The following is a 20,938-nucleotide window of genomic DNA, read 5'->3' on the forward strand; positions in this document are numbered from 1 at the left end:
TTACATTTCGTCAAATATAATAAAGCATAATATGCCAGAAATGTTGTTTATTTTCTTTCATCTTAGTATTAAAATGGCTACTTAAAAAAATCACCAATTTTGATGTTTTTTTAAATGCATACTGATATGACAGCTGTCACAATACAATCTAACAAAATTGTTTTTGAATGACGTTAAAGACAACTAAATGCTACCAGAGCCATCTTACAGAAAAAAACAACAAACTTTTTGGCCAACCCAATACTAAAGAAGAATTAAAGCAAAATTAGGAGGATTCCTACCATGTGGGAGACATATATCTACGTGCTCTATATTTACTCCACAATAGCTCTATTAGTTAGCTCCATTATTCCCATTTTACAGGAGAGGAAACTGAGGTATGAAGAGGTTAAGCAACCTTCCAGGGTCATACAACTAGTCAGTGGTAGAGCGGAGACTCAAACCTGAAGGCTGATAGCCAAGCAGACAACCGTAACACCTAATTATGCTATTACCTACAAAGAATAAATTGAATGAAGAAGATGAGAAGATGAAGTAACCACGTAAAGAAGTCTTCAATGCCAGGCTAAGTGATTTTATGTTTATTTGACAGACAATGAAAGCCACTGAAGGTTTTACTGTGGGGCAGGTGACTACATGAGAGTTGGGCTTAGAGAATTTTATGCCAGGTGCAACATGTGGGCTGGTTTAAACACATGGTTTAAAGGGAAGAAAGATTAGAAATTATTGCTGGTAGTTGAGAAGCAGTGAGAAAACATGGGTTTAGAAAACATGATGAAGATAAGAGCCTGAGAACACCTGTATGTAGATGTGCTGAGGAGGAAGAGGAGATGTAGAGGCACAGGCCAAGAAGTTAGAGGGCTGAGACCCAGGCCACTGCAGTGCCACCCAGGGGAGGTGGTTCAGGAACTGAGGACCACAGGGATCAGAGAGGACGGGAACGGAACAAAGGCATGTGGTTATCGCGCACCCACTATGAGACTGGAATCGTTCTGGAGAACCCACGTAGAAATGTTCTGTAACCTTTGGCACATTTTTAAATCCTTCAAAGTCTTGGCTGCCTCTTCCGGAATATGGTGACTTAAGACCTTACTCTGTTTAAATGCCCCAAACTCTTGGAGGCTTTCCAGCTGTAAGATCTGCAGTGCTTGGGTGAAAATTGTGAATAGCAATAATTGGAAATTAGTGTAGAGGTTTGGCTGGTGATTCGGCTGGCACTTGCAGGTGAATCAGAGCAGGTTGCAGAATGAAGTGTGTGTCCTGTAGGTGTTAACTGAGAGAAGTCCTATATACAAGATGGGGCAAAAGGAGGCTTACAGTTGTGAGTACACGAAACACAGAGTTCATTCTTGTATTATTTATTAATTTGTATTTTTCCATACAAACAACTGTAAACCTAATTTTACCCACTGCTGTATGTTTCCTCTCAGAAATACCAGCAATGACCTAGTGATACTGATAGTAAATGGAAAGATAAGAGTGAAAACAATATACAAATGAAAATGTCTAGGGAATTTATAAAGAAACTATAAATGTCCCCTACAATGGTGAGGGAAAGTTTACTTTTCAGAGTCTGACTAGCTTCTCAAGAGAAAATTCTGTTGACTGGAAATTTTAGAAGATTAAGCCCAAATGATTTTTATTTATTTATTTTTGACATTAAAATATAAACATCACCTTTATTGGTAAGTTGGGGACACAAAGGACTTCACAGAACAACAGAAAGAAGACAGTATCAAGAAAACCCAAAGGACTTTTAAAAGAGATAAAATCAAAGGGCAGATAAAGAGCTTCCCAGACAAGAAAAAACTAGAGGAGTTCATCATCACCAAATCGTTATTATATGTTAAAGGGACTTATTTAAGATAAAGAAGAAGATCAAAGCTATGAAAAATAAAATGGCAAAAAAACAAACAAAAAAACCACCCAACCCACAAATCTATCAGCAATTGAATCTAAAAAAGTAAGCAAACAAGAACAGACAGAATCATTGATACTGAGAACATTTTGATGGTTGCCAGATGCAAGGGGGGAGGGGGAGGGTGGGTGAAGAGGTGAGGGGATTAAGAAGTACAAATAGGTAGTTACAGAATAGCCATGGGAATATAAAGTACAGTATAGGAAATGGAGTAGCCAAAGAACATATACGAGACCCATGGGCATGGACAATGGTGAGGGGATTGCCTGAGGGAGTCGGAGGTGCTGGGTGGAGCGGGGCCAAGGGGGAAAAATCAGGACAATGGTAATAGCATAATCAATAAAATATAAAAGTAAAAATAAAATAATAATAATAATAGAGAGATAGTATGGAATTTAGAATGAGCTTCCAACTCCTCTCAAAAACTGTTTTTGTGAAGCCCTGATCCTCTCTCTCAGTGGAACGAAATGCTCTTTCTCCTCATGCTTCCAGAGTGCTTCTCCAACACACAGATCACCTGGGATCTTCTTGAGATGCAGATTTGACTCAGTGGACAAAGTGGTGGAGCTGAGATGCCTCAGTTCTATCAAGTTCCCATGTGATGCCAATGTTGCTGGCCAATGGACTGTAACTTTGAGAAGCAAGGGTCTAAAACATTTGGCTTTAGTTCTCCCAACAGATAATCATACTCATTTTGAAACAGTGTAACTTGGCTCCCTCACCAGACTGAACTCTGTACCCCATTGTAAGGTAAAGAAGGCAGTCTGGCTTCCTCACTCAGGTGTCTGGGTAACTAAGGGAAGCAGTTCCTCACAACCTTGGATGGGCCTGATAAAGTAGTGTTCTCATAGCCTTGAGTCTGGGTCCGATAAACCGTCCCATAGCCTTGAGTGGGCTCGCATGTGTAGTGTGAAGTTTTGCTGCATGAGGTCTGTTGGCATCCTGCCAGCTTTGTTTGTTTCTAGTATTTAAGTGGGTAGGGACTCCCTGCTGGGTACTACACAGGGAGACAGGCGATAAGCAGTGTGACACACAGCTTGCAATGTGCGTGGGTCGTCCACCCTTGAATAAAGGCATGTCAAACATCCCAATAGCTCCGTGAATATTCTTCTGTCTGTCCGAATCTTGTGAACCTGTCAGGCCTTGAAAGGTCGCAATAAACCCATATTCTGAAGTAGATGGGTATTAGATATTAATAGATTAATCATTTCTTACCTCTGTGAGTGGTTTGTGTTATTCAGTTGTTTCAGTAATTTGAATTGTTATAGGTAGGAGCTTTTTCCTTTTAACTGAGGGATTGAAGCAAATTTTTTGTTCAGAATTAGGCATCAGAATACAACATAAAATTTCCATATAAATTTAAACATACATTTACTATATGACCCATGAAAACATATGCCCACCTGAAGACTTGTACTTAAGTGGTCAATATAGTTTTGTTTACAGTAACCAAAAACTGAAGAGAAACCAAATATCTTTTAGCTGGTGAACTGATAAACAAATTACGGTATAGCTGCACAATGAAATATTACTTAGCAATAAAAAGGAATTTTCCTGATAGAAGCAACAATATTGACATTTTTTTCGAAAGCATTATACTAATTGAAATAAGCCATAAGTAATATAACATACTATATGATTCCATTTATACTAACTTTTAGAAAAAGCAAAACTACAGTGATGAATAGGATAGGAGATAGGAACTGGGGGGAGGGAGTTGGCCAAATGGGGTTGATGGAAATATTTATATGATTTTGATGGTTGTTCCATGACCATATGCATTTGTTAAAACTCATCAAATTGTACATGGTAAAGTGGCTAATTTATTATATAAAATTTTTTATCTCAGTAAAGTTAATTGAAAAAATTGGCCATAATCATTAAACTGTTAACACTATGTAATACTCCTTGGAGACTATCTTGTTAATGAGATTTTAATATAACGAAATAGAGAAAATGTCCACTCTAAGAAAAGAAATAGTTCTCTGGCAGAAAATATGAATAAACTGTAGGAACATAAGAAGCTCCCTTAAAAAACTTCTTTGTGTATTTTCTATGCAGCTGAGTCTAAAGGGAGAAATCTCAAAACAGGAAGTTTAGGTCATTTGTTTTTATCACCCAGTGTAGTATGCTGTTAGTCAAATGATTTGAGTGTGTCCCACTGTGCTACTAAAAAAACCAGATTCTGTGGAAACGGTCATTTTTCTCCTTTTTCTATTCTTTGCAGTGAGCACATCCAATTTTCAGGGGAGGATTCAGTTATCTGCTTTGGCAGTGAAGGCTTAGCTTTAATTAGGTGAAAATAGCTGTCTACATATATGCTCAGGATGGAGTCTAACGAAAGCACTGGCTTTCTTGAAAGACTGAAGGGGGCGGTGTGTGCGCATGTGTGTAGAAACTAGCAGCATCTCGTATTCGCAAAACTGGGGGGAGAAGGTAAGTTAATTGTACATGTTCTTCTGCTTCACAGAAAGAAAAAATATTGATGTATTTAGAAATCAGTCAGAATATGTAACAATCAGTCCAGTTTGTTGAAATTATACAAAGGGTTTTTTTGGAGGGCACATAAATTGTAAAACTTATAATTTTCTGTTAATTTACTCAGCAATGTCAGACTTTTACCCCCTTAATTTGTATCAGATAGCAGGAGCTCAACACTTCAGATTTAAATTTAGCTTTTTCAGGTGTAATATTGCATATTACTTAATTTTATATATGCTATTTTATTCTTTAACTATGGCCTATTGAGCATTTTCAGGTCATTCTAGCAAAATTGCATCAGCCAGACTCCTGATTCATTAAGACTTATCTTTTTAACTGTGAAATAAACATTTTTTTCATATTATAATGTTTCTAAGTATTTTAATAAATGCATAATTCAATGTGTATCATTCTCTTGCTTTATTTTAAAAAGCTATTAAGTGAACATATTACATTCATGATTTTATAGTTTAAAAATACAATAATTATAATTTCCTATAATGTACAAGTAGAAACCCCAGATAGATCTGAGTTTGAACTCTGGCCGCTCCTCTGGGAATTAAACACCTCCAGCACGGGGCTAATAATACCCCTGCATTCATCGTCGTGTGAGCAACGGGCTTAGTTCAGTGCTAGGCATTTAGTAAGCACTTAATGACCTGTGCTGTTACTTACAGGATCATCAGTACCAGGGGGCAGAGGTCCTTGGTATGGAAATGAGCTTATGGACACGTTTGGATCACAGACTTAGTGATAAGGACCACACTTAAAAGAGGGGTAGTACATGAGTTGAAGAGGGCTGAGGTCTCAGCATCTGTCATGGTGGGGTCCTTTGTGTCTCCGTTAAGGCTTTCGCTGTATGAAGATGTCTAGGTCTAGGAGGCTTAGGGGACCCATGAGGCTGGACCAGAATCTAGACATTAATGCATAGCTACAGCTGAAGCTAATACTCACATGGGCATATAATTGCAGAGAATAGTCAAAAACTAAGTAATATATACAGGGTCCAGCAGAAGAAATGCATACTTGAGTGTGGTTGGTAGGGTAATACTAATATGGATGTAATGATTTACAGTTTTAATTTGAATATTTCACCTAAAACGTCATACGGAGTGCTTAAGTGTGATATTGTTATGTTACAGAATTACATGCTTACACTTTTGTAATAAAAGGTTTTGTAATAAGACAGGGATGATATTTACGCTAGGCCCTGTATGAAGAGGAAGGAAGGCAAGATGCAAGATCTGTTGGCCAAGCTCTGACAGTCTTGGATGTGGGTCACTGTGGGCTGAGGAGTGGTGGAGGCCTGAACGGAGAAGGGCCTCTTCCAGGGCTGAATGGACACAGACTGCCAGCAAGGCCACCTGGTATGGTTGTGGGGATGAGTGTGAACAGGGGCACCTGGCAAAGGGGAAGGTTGTGGCCGAAATCCTGCCCATGCCAAGATATGTGGCCACGGGGCTATGTCAGAGCAAGAGGTGGTTTCCTTCTCTATCTTTCACAAAGATGCAAGTGATTGGGTGTTAACTGCTGAGCAGCAGTGTATTGGGGGTGAGAGGAGACAGAGCAGCAGAAGGGCGGGACATCTGTCACTAAGGAAGTGGACAGCATATGGGGACAGAATGAATAGGGACATGTTTTAGGATCCTTGTTACTAAAGAATTTGAAGTTTGGCTGCAGAGCTGCTGGGGTGGCTGAAAGAGAAGAATGAAGACATTGAAGAACTAGGGTTGAATCCAGGGACCTGGCAACAGGAACCCAGGCCTGGTAGATATGTCCAGAGTTAGGGTGTGTTTGTTACCGGGGAGACCCGGTGAGGGGCCTCTCTCTTCTCGGTTCTTGTTTCGCTTGTGAGAGACAAATTCAGGCAAGAGACAAACATATATAGTAGAAATGAGATAGCAAGTTTTATGAAATACACTTGAGCACGAAGCTGCAAGCGGGCACCCAGGCTAGCCTGAGTTGCCCCAGCTATTGGGATTTTAGGGATTTTATGCTTAGAGCCAGCTTCTTGTCTCCCCTCTGCCTCCCCTCTCTAGGCCTTGGGATTAGTAAACAGTTTCCAAGGCTTTCTTTCCCAGGTAGTGGAAACAATACACAGAAAATTTCAAGGGCTCTCCTCCTGTGCTATCATGGTTTTTTCTTGTGATTTTCAGGACACCTAGCAGTCCGACCCGACCAGGCTCAGGACTGCAGAATTAATGAGTGGCACATATCTTCCTCCCCATCCCTGCCTTGGTTTGCAATCTCTCCAGCCTGACAGAATCAGCAGGAACTTGATGAAGCTCTTCATTTGTTACTAGAGGGCTCCTCGGGCTCCCTTTCATTGGGCCAGGATCAGCCCCGGAGCTTGGAGTGGGGCTGAGGCTACATATGGGCATCCCAGGAAGCAACTTGCAGCCAGATCTAAAGGAATCTGGGTGCAGAGAGGCCAGACAGGCTGGGTCTATGTGTATGTGCTGAGCTTCTGGACAAGTGAACTTGAAAGGTTTTCTTCCTTGGTGATTTATGATACTGAGATACCCACAGGGTTTTTACACTTGGTAGATAGAACAATGCTTCCAGAATTATTGCTGAACCTACTTTTTTCTAGTAGATTGTTGGGGAAAAAAGTTAGAGCCTGAAAATAAAAATATGACCATCTTCAAGGGACATTCCATAGGTTATTTTTTGTATGTGTGTTTGTTTTTATAAGTCATACTGTCATAGTTGCTCTGGGACTCAGGAGTGTGCATTGAGTTGAAAAAAGCACCCTCTAATTTGACTCTTATCATACTAAAGTTTGAGAATCACTGGTGTAAGATACTCAACAGAACCATGGTGGATTTATTAAAATCTAAAAGAATGGTATTAGAAAGAACAAAGTTGGGATATAATAATATTTATATATTATATAAAACTATATAATATAAATAATATAGTTTTATTTCAGCAGTTTGTGACTATAACATTTCTTCCCATTTCACCAACCCCCTGGAATTGATGCTGCTTAAGGAGGTGGTAGAATAGACAAATTAAGTAGAATCAAGATGGCAGAGGAATGAGTGGAAGTCACACTGACTTTCTCCCAGGACAAATCTGGAATTACAGCTAAATTGTGGAGAAATCACCTGGAACAAACAACTGAACAATAGTGAGAGGAGCAGTATAACCCCAGACAGACAGAAGAATCAGCTTTAGCTCAGCCTAACTGGTAAAGAGTGTGGTAGAGACTCAAGAAGGTGGGCAGGGCACCCACAGGCAGCAGCACCAGAAGGATATGGAAACAGCTAGTTGTATCCCCTTAAGAAGAGTGAGGTCTAAACCATAAGCGGGGATCTTCAGCCTACAGCACCAGAGCCCGAAAAGTACACAGGTAACAGCCAGCTGTGTAAAGCAGCAGGGTTGCTCTCTACCAGAGACAGACGGCTGGACATGCAAAGAGCCCTTAAAAGGGCCAATGCATAAATTCTTATTTGCAACCACTTTCCCTGGTCTCCAGTAAAGGCAGGGGCAGACTGGGCTAGAGACACCTGAGGAAAGACTGGGGCATTGCAAGATATGCTAAATGGACCGCTTTAAGAAGATGAAGAAAAAGAGTCTATGAATACCCAGTTCCTTTCACAGTCCCCAATACTTGATATTACCAATATTTTTAATACTTTTTAATCTGATTGTGACGATGAGGTGTTATTTTAATTGTTACTTTATTATTTGTTGAAACTAAACCTGTTTTTGTATATTTCTTGCCTATTTCTTTATTTTTAAAAAGCTTTCAATGACTCTTTGGTATTCTCTATCCATTTTTTGATTAAATGTTTGTAGAACTTTTTCCCTAAAGAAAATAAAACTATTAACCTTTTTTTAGATGTGTTGCAAATACTTTCCTATTCTATTACTTGTCCTTTAACTTTTTTTATATGTATATTACAATACAGTCTTAAATGTTTAATATAGTCATAGTGTCAATATTTTACTTTATAGCTTCTGGGTTTTGAATATTTGACTTCAGGGTAAGAAAAATATTATTTTCAATTTTCTCCTAAAACTCAGATTTTACATATTGATTTTTAACTCACATCAATATTTTTTTGTATGATGTATGAAATAGGGCTCTATATTTGTTTTATTTCAAGTAATAGCGGTCCATGCACCCTATTTGTTGAATAAGCCTTATTTTCCCCATTGATTTAAAATATCAGTTTAATCATATATTACATTGTTAGACAGATATATGCCTTTGTCTCTAGAATGCTCATTTTATTTCATTGATCTACTTGATTATTTTTGTGCTGGTGTCATGTTGTTTTAATTGCTGAGACTTTATAATGGATTTAAATTTTTTAGTGTTTTATAATGGATTTTGACATTAAAAAAATAAAATCAATATGCATTAAAAAAAATAGACAAATTAGAGAAACATTCTGTAATGTTTAGCCTGGTTTCAGAAGGTTGGGCCTATGTGCATTTGTAAAAGCTCACGTCAGAAGGGAGGCATGGGCTCTGATCTGGTCGATAACAGTTTGAGTCCTGTTTCTGCTATTTATCAGCTCAGGAAAGTTACTGGTGTGCTCAGAGATTTGTTTTCCTCATCTGGAATGAGAATTGCAAGTTTACCACACCCCTCATAGTTGTGAGGATTACATGAGACAATTCACTCAAAGCATTGATCACAGGCTTTGGCACATGCTAAGCACTCATATTATTTATTCATTTATTTATTTTTAGAGATGGGGGAGGGAGGGAGAAAGAGAAGGAGAGAAGCACTGGTGTGAGAGAGAAACATTGCTTGGTTACCTACCACACCTGCACCAGCTGGGGACTGAACCCATGACCTAGACATGTACCTTGACTGGGAATCAAACCGGTGACCTTTCTCTTTGAGGGATGACACCCGACCAACTAAGCCACACTGGTCAGAGTCTGTTTTTTTTTAAATTTGGCACTTTTGCATCTTAATGATTCTAATCAGCCATTATTTACTGGGCATTTTCCATGTGCTAGGCATTTTGGATAAAAAAATAATAATACAAAGCATTTACTTATGGGATCTGTAACTATGTTCAACAACTATCTACTTACCATCTTCTATGTGACAGGTTTTATTAAAAGTGCTGGAAATAAAATGATAGGCAGGACAATGCTGCCCTCACAGAGCTTTCCATCCAGTAGGATAACCACTGTAATATCTGTTGTGGTCTCCATATTTCAGTAAATCCTCCCTGACCCCCATGGATTCCCCTCTACACTCTAGTGTCCTAGAGCAGCGCTTCCCACACTTTAGTACACATAGGAACCAAAATGAAATGTGCTTGTTTCAACACACTTGCCTCAGTCCCAGAGATTCAGATCAAGGAGGGAACATTAACAAGCCCAAGCTGGTGCTGACCCATGGACATGCTGTGTCCGTTTGGAGAATGTGGCCCCAGAGCCACTTCTCTTTCACCGATAACTGAATTTACCCCTTTGAAACATTAGCTGCCACTGGAGCACTGTCAGGAAGTTGCAAGTTAGAATTCTCTCTTTTCAGTTCCCCTCATGCTTTTTATTTTAAGAGACAGGATGACACCAGAAATAGAACCCTTAGAATAAAGTGGTCAGTCCTTAAGTCTATTTCTGTCTTTCAAACCATGTGACCTGGGACAGCTCATCTCAGAAACTTTCAGTTCCCTCACTAACAAAGAGCATGCTCCCATACCCACTTACAAAGCTTGTTTTGATCCTTAATTGGACATACAGTGTTTTATGAACAAATAAAATGTACTTTTATTTTTAAAGAGAAGAAAAGACTGTGGCCAAGATTGAGCTCACTAACACATATGTAGGTTATTTATATATTGGGTTACATGTAATTGAAGAAGAAATAAACGTTTGATCTCTGCCAAAGAGCCCTACTCTCCCTTGAGGCCCTCTTCTCACACTTTAGATGAATAATTGCTTTTCTGATATAGCTGTAAAGCAGGTCTTAGGGAACCTGGCCTTAGGAGCAGCTGCAGCTGAGAAGCTGGCGTCGCTCATGTTTAATGTCAAGAACTGGCAAATTTGTTTGTTTTAGTAAATAAAGTTATATTGAAGGGCCTTATATATATTTTGTAAAGCAGGCATTCTACCTGATCTTCTGTTGAAGAATTTTGCTCAAAGCAAAATGATCATTCCATTTATAAAATATAATTAGAGAATTTGTTCATTTATGGAAGCCTCTTCCTGTGAGCAAGCAGAGAAACTATACATTTATCAGAAGGTTGGTCCAACTCTATTTTGCAACTTGAATATGGACACTTTGAATTGTTCATGAAGTACAAGAGGATGGCTGAGCCTCCTAAGTTTTACTCAGGTGCTATATACAGTGGCTCTTCAAGAGCAGGTTCATTTTACTTTTTGAAGGAATAAAGAGCGTTCTCTTACACTTCTTTGTTTTCAGCTAAACTACATTTGTGAAGGAAAGACAGTGAAAATGTCTGTTACCCAAACTTCTGAGCTCTGTGAAATAATACATAAATTTCCCAAAGAGTGTGTTTTGGGTGACTGATGAGAAAATTGTATTGGGAATACTGAGTTTTTTCTTTAGGTCACATGCTATCTTGTCTTAGATGTAAATATATCTTAAAAAAATTGCTGATACTGGTAAGTGTCATCCTTGTTGAATGTTTGGATAAATGTTGTTATTTTGGGTGGGGACTTAAATATTTAATTTGGGTATTTAAGTATGTTGTTTGGACTGTTTTGGCCCATGATAAAATGCCTTCCAGGACCATCTTAAATATATCCTATATTCATGGTTGGGTGATGACCTGTGTGTGTGTGGGGGGGGGCGGGGGGAAGCATTATTCTGAGATCAGTCAAAGGGAAGAGACAAGCCAAGCCCACATCAGCTTCCTGTCAGTACCGGTAGCCCTCTCTTGTCATCATGAAGCATGGCTCACGGCCTCTGGCCCCAGTGTTTAATAGTGTCACCTCTCTCACAAATACAGTGGAGCTGGAGTCCAGTTCCTTGACTGTTCTCAGTTCATCTAGCACAAGAGGAGGAAGGAAAGCTAATGTTTGTTGAACACATTGTAAGGGCCAGTCTCTGGTCTAGCTATATTGTCTGTCTCTCTCTGAGTCATCATTTAACAACTTCAGTGATGCATTGGACATCCCAAACACCTCACTGTCTTGAACTTTTACTCTGATAATCCCAAACCTTAATTCTCTCCGTCCCTTAGATTTTACTAATGATTTCTCAAGAAACACAGAACCACGCTATTTTTTTTTTTACCCACCAAATATTGTGTAATTTATTTCTTGCTTTTTTACCAAGATAAATTTAAGGTGATATTTAAAATACCTCACAATACATCAAGATAGCATATGTTACAATGGGTGAGGAAGACAGAAGAAAGTGGAAAGGCAGCCACAGGCCTGAGGGGATGGGAGCAGCAGACCTGTATATCCCTTACACGCTTTGCTGCCTTTGGCATCAGTGGATGCTGGGCTTTCTGCCAGAGCAACACCCAGTTGCATCTTCCTGTCAGACCAATAAGAATACTGCACACGGTCTGAATTAAGGATAGACCAAATCTCAATTTGACTTTCTCAAAACCCATGGATTGAACTGCATGGTAAAAGAGAACAGCTGGCTTTGTACTTATACATGCAGACCCAGCAAAAAAATCCCAAGACTGAAAATATGCCTTTTTAAGTGGAGGGCAGGGAAACACCAAAGAAAATGGTTGCCTACTCCAGTCTGGTAATTAAGAGAGTTTATTAAAGGAAACTTACATATAATGCAAGACAAACTCAATGCAACCAGAACAGCAGGAGGCTAGAGCAGAAAGAAAAATATTTAGTAGGTACTTGAATTGGAAGATCTTCTCCCTTTGTGAGAATTACATTTGCAGCCTGAGGTTTAGGTGTTAATGTGGCCATAGTCTTTGGAACCTGGCCAAGTTGTTTAAACCGTACACATTGGCTGAGGGAGGTGATGCCTCCCGGCATGAGGAGGTGAGTAGGGGGAGGAGGACGCCAGACCAGGACCCTTACCTTCTCCCTTCTTTCAATAGTGTGTGTTCCAGTCCATGTAGAGTATGTTCCCACACGTCCTGATTGCATTAGGATAACAGGGACCCACCAGAGACTGAGCAGTGTCTTCCCACCCATGTGTGGGAAGTAACTGACTCATTCCAGTGGAACATCCCAGGGACCATAAGGCTTGGTGCTCTCTTTGTCATTGTTGGTTCAGGACGAGCGTTGAGACTATTGCTGTGTCCTTTGTTTTCCACACCTTTACCTTGTTGGGTATCTCGGTCTCAGTTGCCAGCCTGGCATATGGAGGAACAGGGCCCGCAGGTTAGTCATTTAAATGTATTAATACTTGGGAAAGCCCCTTGGTCCACCAGCCAAAGTAGGCTTTCTAGTTAATAACTAGATCTGTTGTTTAAGGTCACGATTTTTCCATTCTACCAACCCAGCTGCCTATGGGTTAGATAGGACAGCAATTTCACCCAGTGAGCCACAAGAATTTTTGAAACATGCAATACTTGACGACTTAGTCAGGGGGCACTGACCTCTTTTTTTCCCTCAGACTGTCAAATAAAAAAGGACAACAACCAACACAACAATAGCTGTCTGATGTAAATGAATAAAATATTTACCAATCTTTTTGGTCAGATTGGCAGAAAATATAATAAATTTTTTAGTGTGCTGCAGAATTTTAGTAGTCTATGGGTGCCATAAAATGAAAAAGGTTAAAATCGCTGACATTGGAGATGGAACCTCCATTCAACCACTGTATAGACCAGGTCACTGCATTTTTAAAGGCAGCCCTACCTCCTTAGCTATGCCCACTCCTCTGGTAAACTTCAGTGTCAATGAATGGGCTAGTTGTTAAAGCATGTATTTATGCCAAACATCTGCTTCCTGGTTTCCTGGAGGTGTAGATACCTCCAGGGCAGAGGTATGGAAGAAAAGACCTGCCTCATGCTCTTGTCAGTCCAAATCTCTTGTCTCTATAAAGGTGTGTTCATAATTGCCCGCCCCTCCATTTCCATCGTCCAAGCTGTACTCCCTTTAAAATGGCCCACCTGTTAGTATACAAGATCAGTGGTCAAGGTCATGTGTGATTACCACCCAGACAGCTCCTAATTCAACCCCTTGTTCCTGTTTCCACCCAGATAGCATTGGGGGATGGTTGGATGGCAACTGCCATCCAAGTAGATGGATTATCCTGGCTAGAGCCATAGTCTACAAGCTCCAGCTGGACCTTCCCATTTTCCTTCTTTGCAGATTGTAGGGGTCGACTCAGGGATAAGAGTAGCAGCACTTGGAGGGTCTCTGCATTCAACAGGGCCTAATAATTACTGCATCTCTAAAGGAAGAGGACTCTTGGACAGAGCGCTGCTCTGTTGTAAGCAAGTGTGCCATTTAGTGAGTGTAGGAGTCTGAGCTGTGGAAGAGGCAGGTTGGTGGAACATGTTGTCTGTTTATTTCTCGATGGGAAGGGAAGTTCTTAGGGTAACTGGCTGCCTCTTGGTAAGAGGAGCACTGTATTCACTGTCAGTAATTGCTGTTCTGTTGGGGTATATCTGATATCTGCCTCCTTCTATAATTGGGACCAAGATCCAAGGGGCATTCTTTCCTTTTGTTTTTGCCAGAATGCCCAGCCTGTGCCTTTTCAAGTTACTAAGGCATCTAACTCAGATGGCAACCTAGCCTGGAAGAATCTAAGAATGTTAGTCTGTTTCACTATCACTTCCACCTTCTCAAAGGCAGCCTGTTGTTCAGCCTCCCAGTCCTGCGTATGTTCTTAAGTAGGTGATACAGTGGGTGAAGGCATTGTGCTAGGTGGAGTAGAAATATTTACCTGTACCCCAGAATTCCCACAGAATCCTGTACCTTTTTGACAGTTTTCTGGTATAGGTTAGGCTAGTACTTTGGCTGTGACAGCCTGAGGGACAATGTGAGTCTTACCCGACCAGGCGACTTCAAAGGACTTGATTGTGGTGCCCAAACCTGGAACTTTCTGTGTATTCACTGTTTATCCTCTCTGTTGTAGGTGATCTAGTAAAGCCTACAAGGTTTTCTGTAGCAGAAGTAAATCTTCACAGGATGACATTATGTGATCAATATAATGAGCCCATTTCACAGAGATCAGGAAGAAAAACAACAAGTTCAAAGCCACCATCCCATGGCATATGGTGGGGCTAAGTAAATAGCATTGAGGGAGCACTTAGAAGGCATGCCCCAAGTGGGAAACATTTTTGTAACAATTTCCTTGTCACTGTGAGGCCATCAGCCTTGCAGCAGGGGAGGGCTCCAACCCATCCAAAAGCGATACATACAGGAACACAGTGGATAACTCACACTGAGTGGCAGTTGAATGAAGTCCAGCTTAAATGCACTAGAGTAAATAAAGGAATGCAAATACTGAGAAGTGGGGTTGTCCCATGAGCCTGTAAGAGCCAAGTGGCTGCCTTGTGTTCCCATAGCCCCAACTATTCATTTAATTAACAACCATTGTTTACCCATTTTAATTTCCCTGATTCAGGAGCAGAGTTTTGTCATATTACAAAGATATCAGGATGGCAAAAGTCTGCCAATGATAGGGGTCATTTTTGCAGAAGGAGGATGGACTTCATCCATATGTGCCACAACCTTGATAGATTTTGTTGCTGCTGCCTTTTGATGAAAGTCCTCTCGGGCATTTCAAATGCAGAAGGTTAGCTTTTACTATTGAGAAGATTCAGTTTTCTTTAGTAATCAAAGACCTGACTTTTAATATTTAAGTTCACTTAATTAAATCCATTTTAATCTTAGCCAGCTTGACCATGTGTTAAAATTTTTTTCTCCAAAGATTTCTTTTCATAAACCTTTTACAATTACTGTTAACGTTCTCATGTAAAATCCTTTTATTCTATTTAAATCTATTTAACTTATCAGTTCTTAACATTTATGTTTAGGTTACCCACAAAACTTCATGAGACCTTAGACAAAATCAGCCTTTATACTAAGTTATTGTTTTTGCTGATCAATTTATAAGCTTAGGTAAAATAAAGGTAAAGACATGTCTGTTTTAATTAAACCGACACACTAGTTTTAATGTCAGATATTTTCCCAAATCTCTTGATCCTGTAAAGCTTTTGGATTGCTTTCTATATTTCTGAAAATTTTATAATACACAATCTTTAATTTATATAAATTCATAATTCCGTTAAGCCCATTAAACGTAGCTCTTTTACCAGTCAGCAGTACCATCTGCAGGTAGAAAACACCACACAAATACAACACATATATAGACACATGTGAATATACAAACAGATGCAAATAGAGACCTCATGGCTTCCATAAAAGATGTGTGCTCTGTTTAAAGGACCTCTCCTCCCTCACTTCTATCAGCCTGTCCCGATGCTAACAGAGTGTAGACATTCTGATAATCTTTTCTGGTTTCAGTTCTTCCTCTCGTTTCAGTTCTTCCTCTAGTTTTCTAACCCTAGCTTCTGCCTCTAGCTGGGTGTCAGTGGCCAGCCCATAAGAGGGATCAGCCTATAGCTGTCACCATACATTTTCCTGTCTCGACACAGTGTAGTTCCTCAAACGAGTGCATGAGATCAGCCAGCGTTTTGGCGGCATCCCAGTACTCACACGGCAGTCTACATGTATCTATTACAGAGGCCACCCTTACTGACATGGACATAGATGGCCAACCTGGAATTTCCTCTACAAACGCTTTTTTCCCAAAGCCCATTTCTTTGGTCTCCTGGCTGGCTCACCAATTGTTAGTATACGCAGACCCAGGGAAAAGCTCTGAGAATAAAAATCTACCTCTGCAAGCAGAAGGCAGGAAAAGACCAAAGAGACAGGCTGGTGACTCCAGTCTGGTAATTAATAGAGTTTATTAAGGGAAACTTACATAGGAGATATGTCCTTGGCAGCTGCAAGACAAAATAGATTTCTGCACCCACTTGGCAGGTGCCAAAGAATTATATAGGGTAAAAAGGGGTGGGAGTGAGGTGAGGAAATAGTCACAGTATTAGTATGTGAATGCTACCAAGTATGAGAAATAATGTGCTTGACCAGGTCAGGGCAACAGCCTGTTTCAGGGCCTAGCCCGTAGTGGGATGCAAGGGAAGGGGTGCTGATTTATGTCAGAATGAACATTGATTCTGATCAGATAGTATCTAAGTGGGACCAAGCAACTTCCCCCTTCTGTCCTTGGTCCAGTTTATGGGTCCAGTAGCGGCCATGTTATATAGCAGTCTCTCCTCAATACTTTAGGTTTAGAAAACAAACAACGATAAAATACACAAACATACTTAGCACATTTTTGTGTCATATGTTGTACCACACGTGTGTCACTTTGGTTAATCTATCTAATAGCCCATAGACTTGGCCTGTGTCCTGTCACTGATAAATATGTTACCTAACGTCCCCCAAGCCAGGAATTATGTGGAGTTGGACTGTAAACCCTGTCTTCTGATTTTCAACCAGTGTTGACTCTTCATAGGGTTCCTGTATACTAAATTAGAAATGTAAATGAAAATTTGCTCATTTAGCTTATTTGTTTTCCTCTGACTTAGCCTTCGTTTTTAACTGATTTATAATGGTGGCATGTGGGGTGGTGGCTGTCTTAGTAGCAATGGTAACCAACAGCTGTAGCACAAGAGGCAAGATTAGCAGCCTTGACTGGATAATTACTACGGGTTAACAAATAGCCCCACACACTCAGAAGTTTCAACTCTAACAGAGTCCAGCATAATTATGACATTTGCCAAGATGAGCTTCATTATTAAGGAAAGTTTAAATTCTGTTCAGTGTATTCTACTTATGAAGGCAAAGGAGTGCTTTAGTTTAAGATTTCCACTTACACTTATTTTACCATTAAAAGGGAAGCAAAATTACGTATTTGGAAATGTCTGCAACCTGTCTTGCACATGATATACTGTATTGCCCTGATTGAGGTTAATAGTTAAGAGTGAGAGGAGTGGTACATGCAATTGTCTAGATGAACCAGAAACTTGATGAAAAGTGCAAAGAAATAGTATATCTGTTTAAAGTTACATGCATTGAAATGGAAGATCTGTTATGAAACCATATATAATAAAAATTGGGGGTTTTTTTGCATTTAATTGTATGTGGAAATGAGAACTTATTTCTGTTTTTGAAGTAAAAGTGAGAACCAAATAAATGTGCTTTAGGTTTTAAAATATAGATATTCTGTAAAGTTTTGTGTGTTTTTTTGCCTTTACATTTGAGAAAAGATTGTATCAATGGTTTTTTGCCTACTAATGTGCAATGAACTGTACTGTCATTTAATACAAAAGCAAGCAAAGAATTAACTGAATTTACCAGTGCTAGGATATTGAAAGATCAAATAGGTGCATCTAAAGGTGTATTAAAATTGAGAATGTGGGAAATATTTTTAATAGCTTTTTTTCTCAGTTTTTTTTAAATTAGAAAAGGACATGTAAAAATTGTAATGTGCAACACTCAAAAGTCATTTCAAGCACTAAAGAATTGAAATAATCATTTATATCATAAGGCATATATTCACTTTCTATTGAGAGAGAGAAAGTAGATATTCTTTAATGTTTCTGAAAAAAACTTTTCAGCATAGATGTTTAAAATTTTGTTCTGAATGATATTTTTCTTTTGTAAAAAAATATATTTTTTATTGATTATTCTATTACAGTTGTCCCATTTTTTTTCCTCTCCTTTATTCCCTTACCCCCTGTACCTCTCTCCCACCAGCATTCCCTCTGCAACCTTCATTCATGTCCATGGGTTGCACATACAAGTTCTTTGGCTTCTCCAATTCCTATACCTCCCCCTGTCTATTTTGTACCTACTATTTATGCTTCTTATTCCCTGTACCTTTTCCCCCATTCTCCTCCCTTCCCCTGCCCTCTGATCTCCATTTCTGTGATTCTGTTCCTGTTCTCGTTGTTTGCTTAGTTTTTTTTTTTGTTTTTTTTTTTTAGGTTCAGTTGTTGATAGTTGTGAGTGTGTTGTCATTTTACTGTTCCCAGTGTTTGATCTTCTTTTTCTTAGATAAGTCCCTTTAACATTTCATATAATAAGGGCTTGGTGATGATGAACTCCTTTAACTTTACCTTATCTGGGAAGCACTTGATCTGCCCTTCCATTCTAAATGATAGCTTTGCTGGATAGAGTAATGTGGGTTATAGGTCCTTGCCTGTCATAACATTGAATACTTCTTTCTAACCCCTTCTTGCCTGCAAGGTTTCTTTTGAGAAATCAGCTGGTAGTCTTATGGGAACTCCTTTGTAGGTGACTCTCTCCTTTTCTCTTGCTGCTTTGAAGATTCTCTCCTTATCTTTAATCTTGGGCAACGTAATTATGATGTGCTTTGCTGTGTGCTTCATTGGGTCCAACTTCTTTGGGACTCTGAGCTTCTTGGATCTCCTGGAAGCCTATTTCCTTTGCCAGATTGGGGAAGTTCTCCTTCATTATTTTTTCAAATTAGTTTTCAATTTCTTGCTCTTCCTCTTCTCCTTCTGGCACCCCTATGATTTGGGTGTTGGAATGTTTAAAGTTGTCCCAGAGGTTCCTAAGCCTCTCCTCATGTTTTTGAATTCGTGCTCCTTCATTCTGTTCTGGTTGAATGTTTATCTCTTCCTTCTGTTTCCAATTGTTGATTTGAGTTCCAGTTTCCTTCCCTACACTGTTGGTTCCCTGTGTATTTTTCTTTATTTCACTTTGCGTAGCCTTCACTTTTTCCTCCATTTTTGTGACCATTCTCAACCAATTCAATGAGCATCCAGATTATCAGTGTTTTGAACTATGCATCTGATAGGTTGGCTATCTGTTCATCCCGTAGTTCTATCTTTGATCTGTTCTTTCATTTGGGCCATATTTCTTTGTCTCAGTTCACCTGTTCCATTATAAGGGGCTAAGCCTTATTTATTTGCCAGGGCAGGGCCATACAGGTCGCTGGGTTGTGGTGCTGTATGTGGGGGAGGGGTCAGAGAGAGAACAATGCCACTTGCTCAGCTCTCAGCGGGCTTTCAGTCACTTCCTCGACTACCCTCCAGCAAAGTGGACCTTTCTGGTGCTGATTCCTGGGAGGGTGGGTTTGTGTACATTCTGGGACCCTGTTGATCTCTCCAATGGACTCTCCTGTGAGGCTGGGAGTTTCTCATGCTGCTGCAACCCCCACAGGTTTTTATAGCCAGAGGGTTTGAGGCTTTTTTTTTTAATGCACTGGAACCCTGGATTGCAGGTTGTGTCTTGCTCCCCAGCTGTTCCTCCTGGCTTATATGTGTGCAAATGTAAGAACACCCAGTCTGCCAGCAGCCGCCTCACCCACCTGGGTCTCCAGCTACCTCATTGCCATATGTCCTCTTTACCCTGGCTGCCCTTCTCCACCCCTCCTACTGGTCCAGATAAATGTTTCCTCTTTAAATCCTTGGTTGTTGGACTTCCATACAGTTCAGTATTCTCACAGTTCTGGTTGGTTTTTGTTTTTAAATTTGTTGCCCTTTTGGTTTTGCAAGGAGGCAAAGTGTATAGACCTACACCTCCATCTTGGCCAGACATCCTCTGATTGAATCTTTATGAACTCTTCATTCAGATGGCTCTGATTTTTTTCTTATCTAAGGTGAGAAAGTAGTAGGGAAGCCACTAGCTTTGAAACAATGAAACTTTATTGGCCTATACATGCATTATGTTGTGTTGATGAAAGATAAGAGGATGAGGAGAGACAGAAAAAAATACTCTCTTTCTGCATATTAAGTGTGTATTTTGAAAATAATAGGCCTGTATCATTTTCTTCTACTTTTCCTTTTTTGTATGTTTATTCACATGTACTTATATTGGAGTCATTGGGTAAATCCATCAATATGACAATTTTGCCTTTGGACTTCATTCCTTGTGTTTCAGGTGGGCCAGCCATGAGAGGGTACCTCGTGGCCATATTCCTGAGTGCTGTCTTCCTCTATTATGTGCTGCATTGTATATTGTGGGGAACAAATGTCTATGGGTAAGTTTCATTTTTGCTGTTTGAAAATGACTTCCAAACTAGTATTTCCAGACACACAAATAACATTAGCGAGAACTATTAAAAAGCCCTATAATATATTGAAAGTTTTCTAGCTTTCCATTATAAACTGGAAATAGAATGGGATCTTACTGTTCTATTACAGTGTACATTTTATCTCTAACAGTTTAAAAACTGACAAGTAACACCTTTTTATTGACTTTCCAGTGAAGCAGTGGTGTTGATCATCTTTGGAATATAACATTCTTTATATAATATTTCATCTCCTTAAATTGATGGAGTAATTCTTAGACTCAATGGTACTTGACTTTAGGAGCCTCAAATGCTTGGATAAGCTTGGATAAGGACATCGTTTGATAAAATGTATATACTACATATGGTTTCCTTTGCTTAAAAATATTTGCTGAATGATGATATATGTATATTTTGGAACAATTTTGACTTGAAATATCACATATAAAACTTTGAAGAGGTAAAGGTAGTTTCACTGCAGAGAAAACTTCTCTAACAAGATTTTTACCCTTTTCCCCATTGTCAGTCCTTTGCCTAGGAATAAAGTTTTGATG

At 39.5% G+C, this 20,938-nt stretch overlaps 1 protein-coding gene across 2 annotated transcripts in view; it reads left to right on the top strand.

The window, feature by feature from the left end:
• Positions 1-20,938, top strand: part of ST3GAL6 (ST3 beta-galactoside alpha-2,3-sialyltransferase 6) — an 82,364-nt gene that overhangs the window by 23,457 nt on the left and 37,969 nt on the right. For both annotated transcript variants that reach the window (XM_054577351.1, XM_054577350.1), the window contains exon 3: positions 20,255-20,354. In XM_054577351.1, coding sequence (XP_054433326.1) covers positions 20,266-20,354 — 89 coding nt within the window. In that variant the 5' untranslated portion in view covers positions 20,255-20,265. The remainder of the gene's footprint in view (positions 1-20,254; positions 20,355-20,938) is intronic.

Source organism: Pteronotus mesoamericanus, unplaced genomic scaffold (genome assembly GCF_021234165.1).
Source record: "Pteronotus mesoamericanus isolate MK-2021 breed Mesoamerican mustached bat unplaced genomic scaffold, CSHL_Meso_final contig_42, whole genome shotgun sequence".
In the NCBI taxonomy this organism is placed as follows: domain Eukaryota; kingdom Metazoa; phylum Chordata; class Mammalia; order Chiroptera; family Mormoopidae; genus Pteronotus; species Pteronotus mesoamericanus.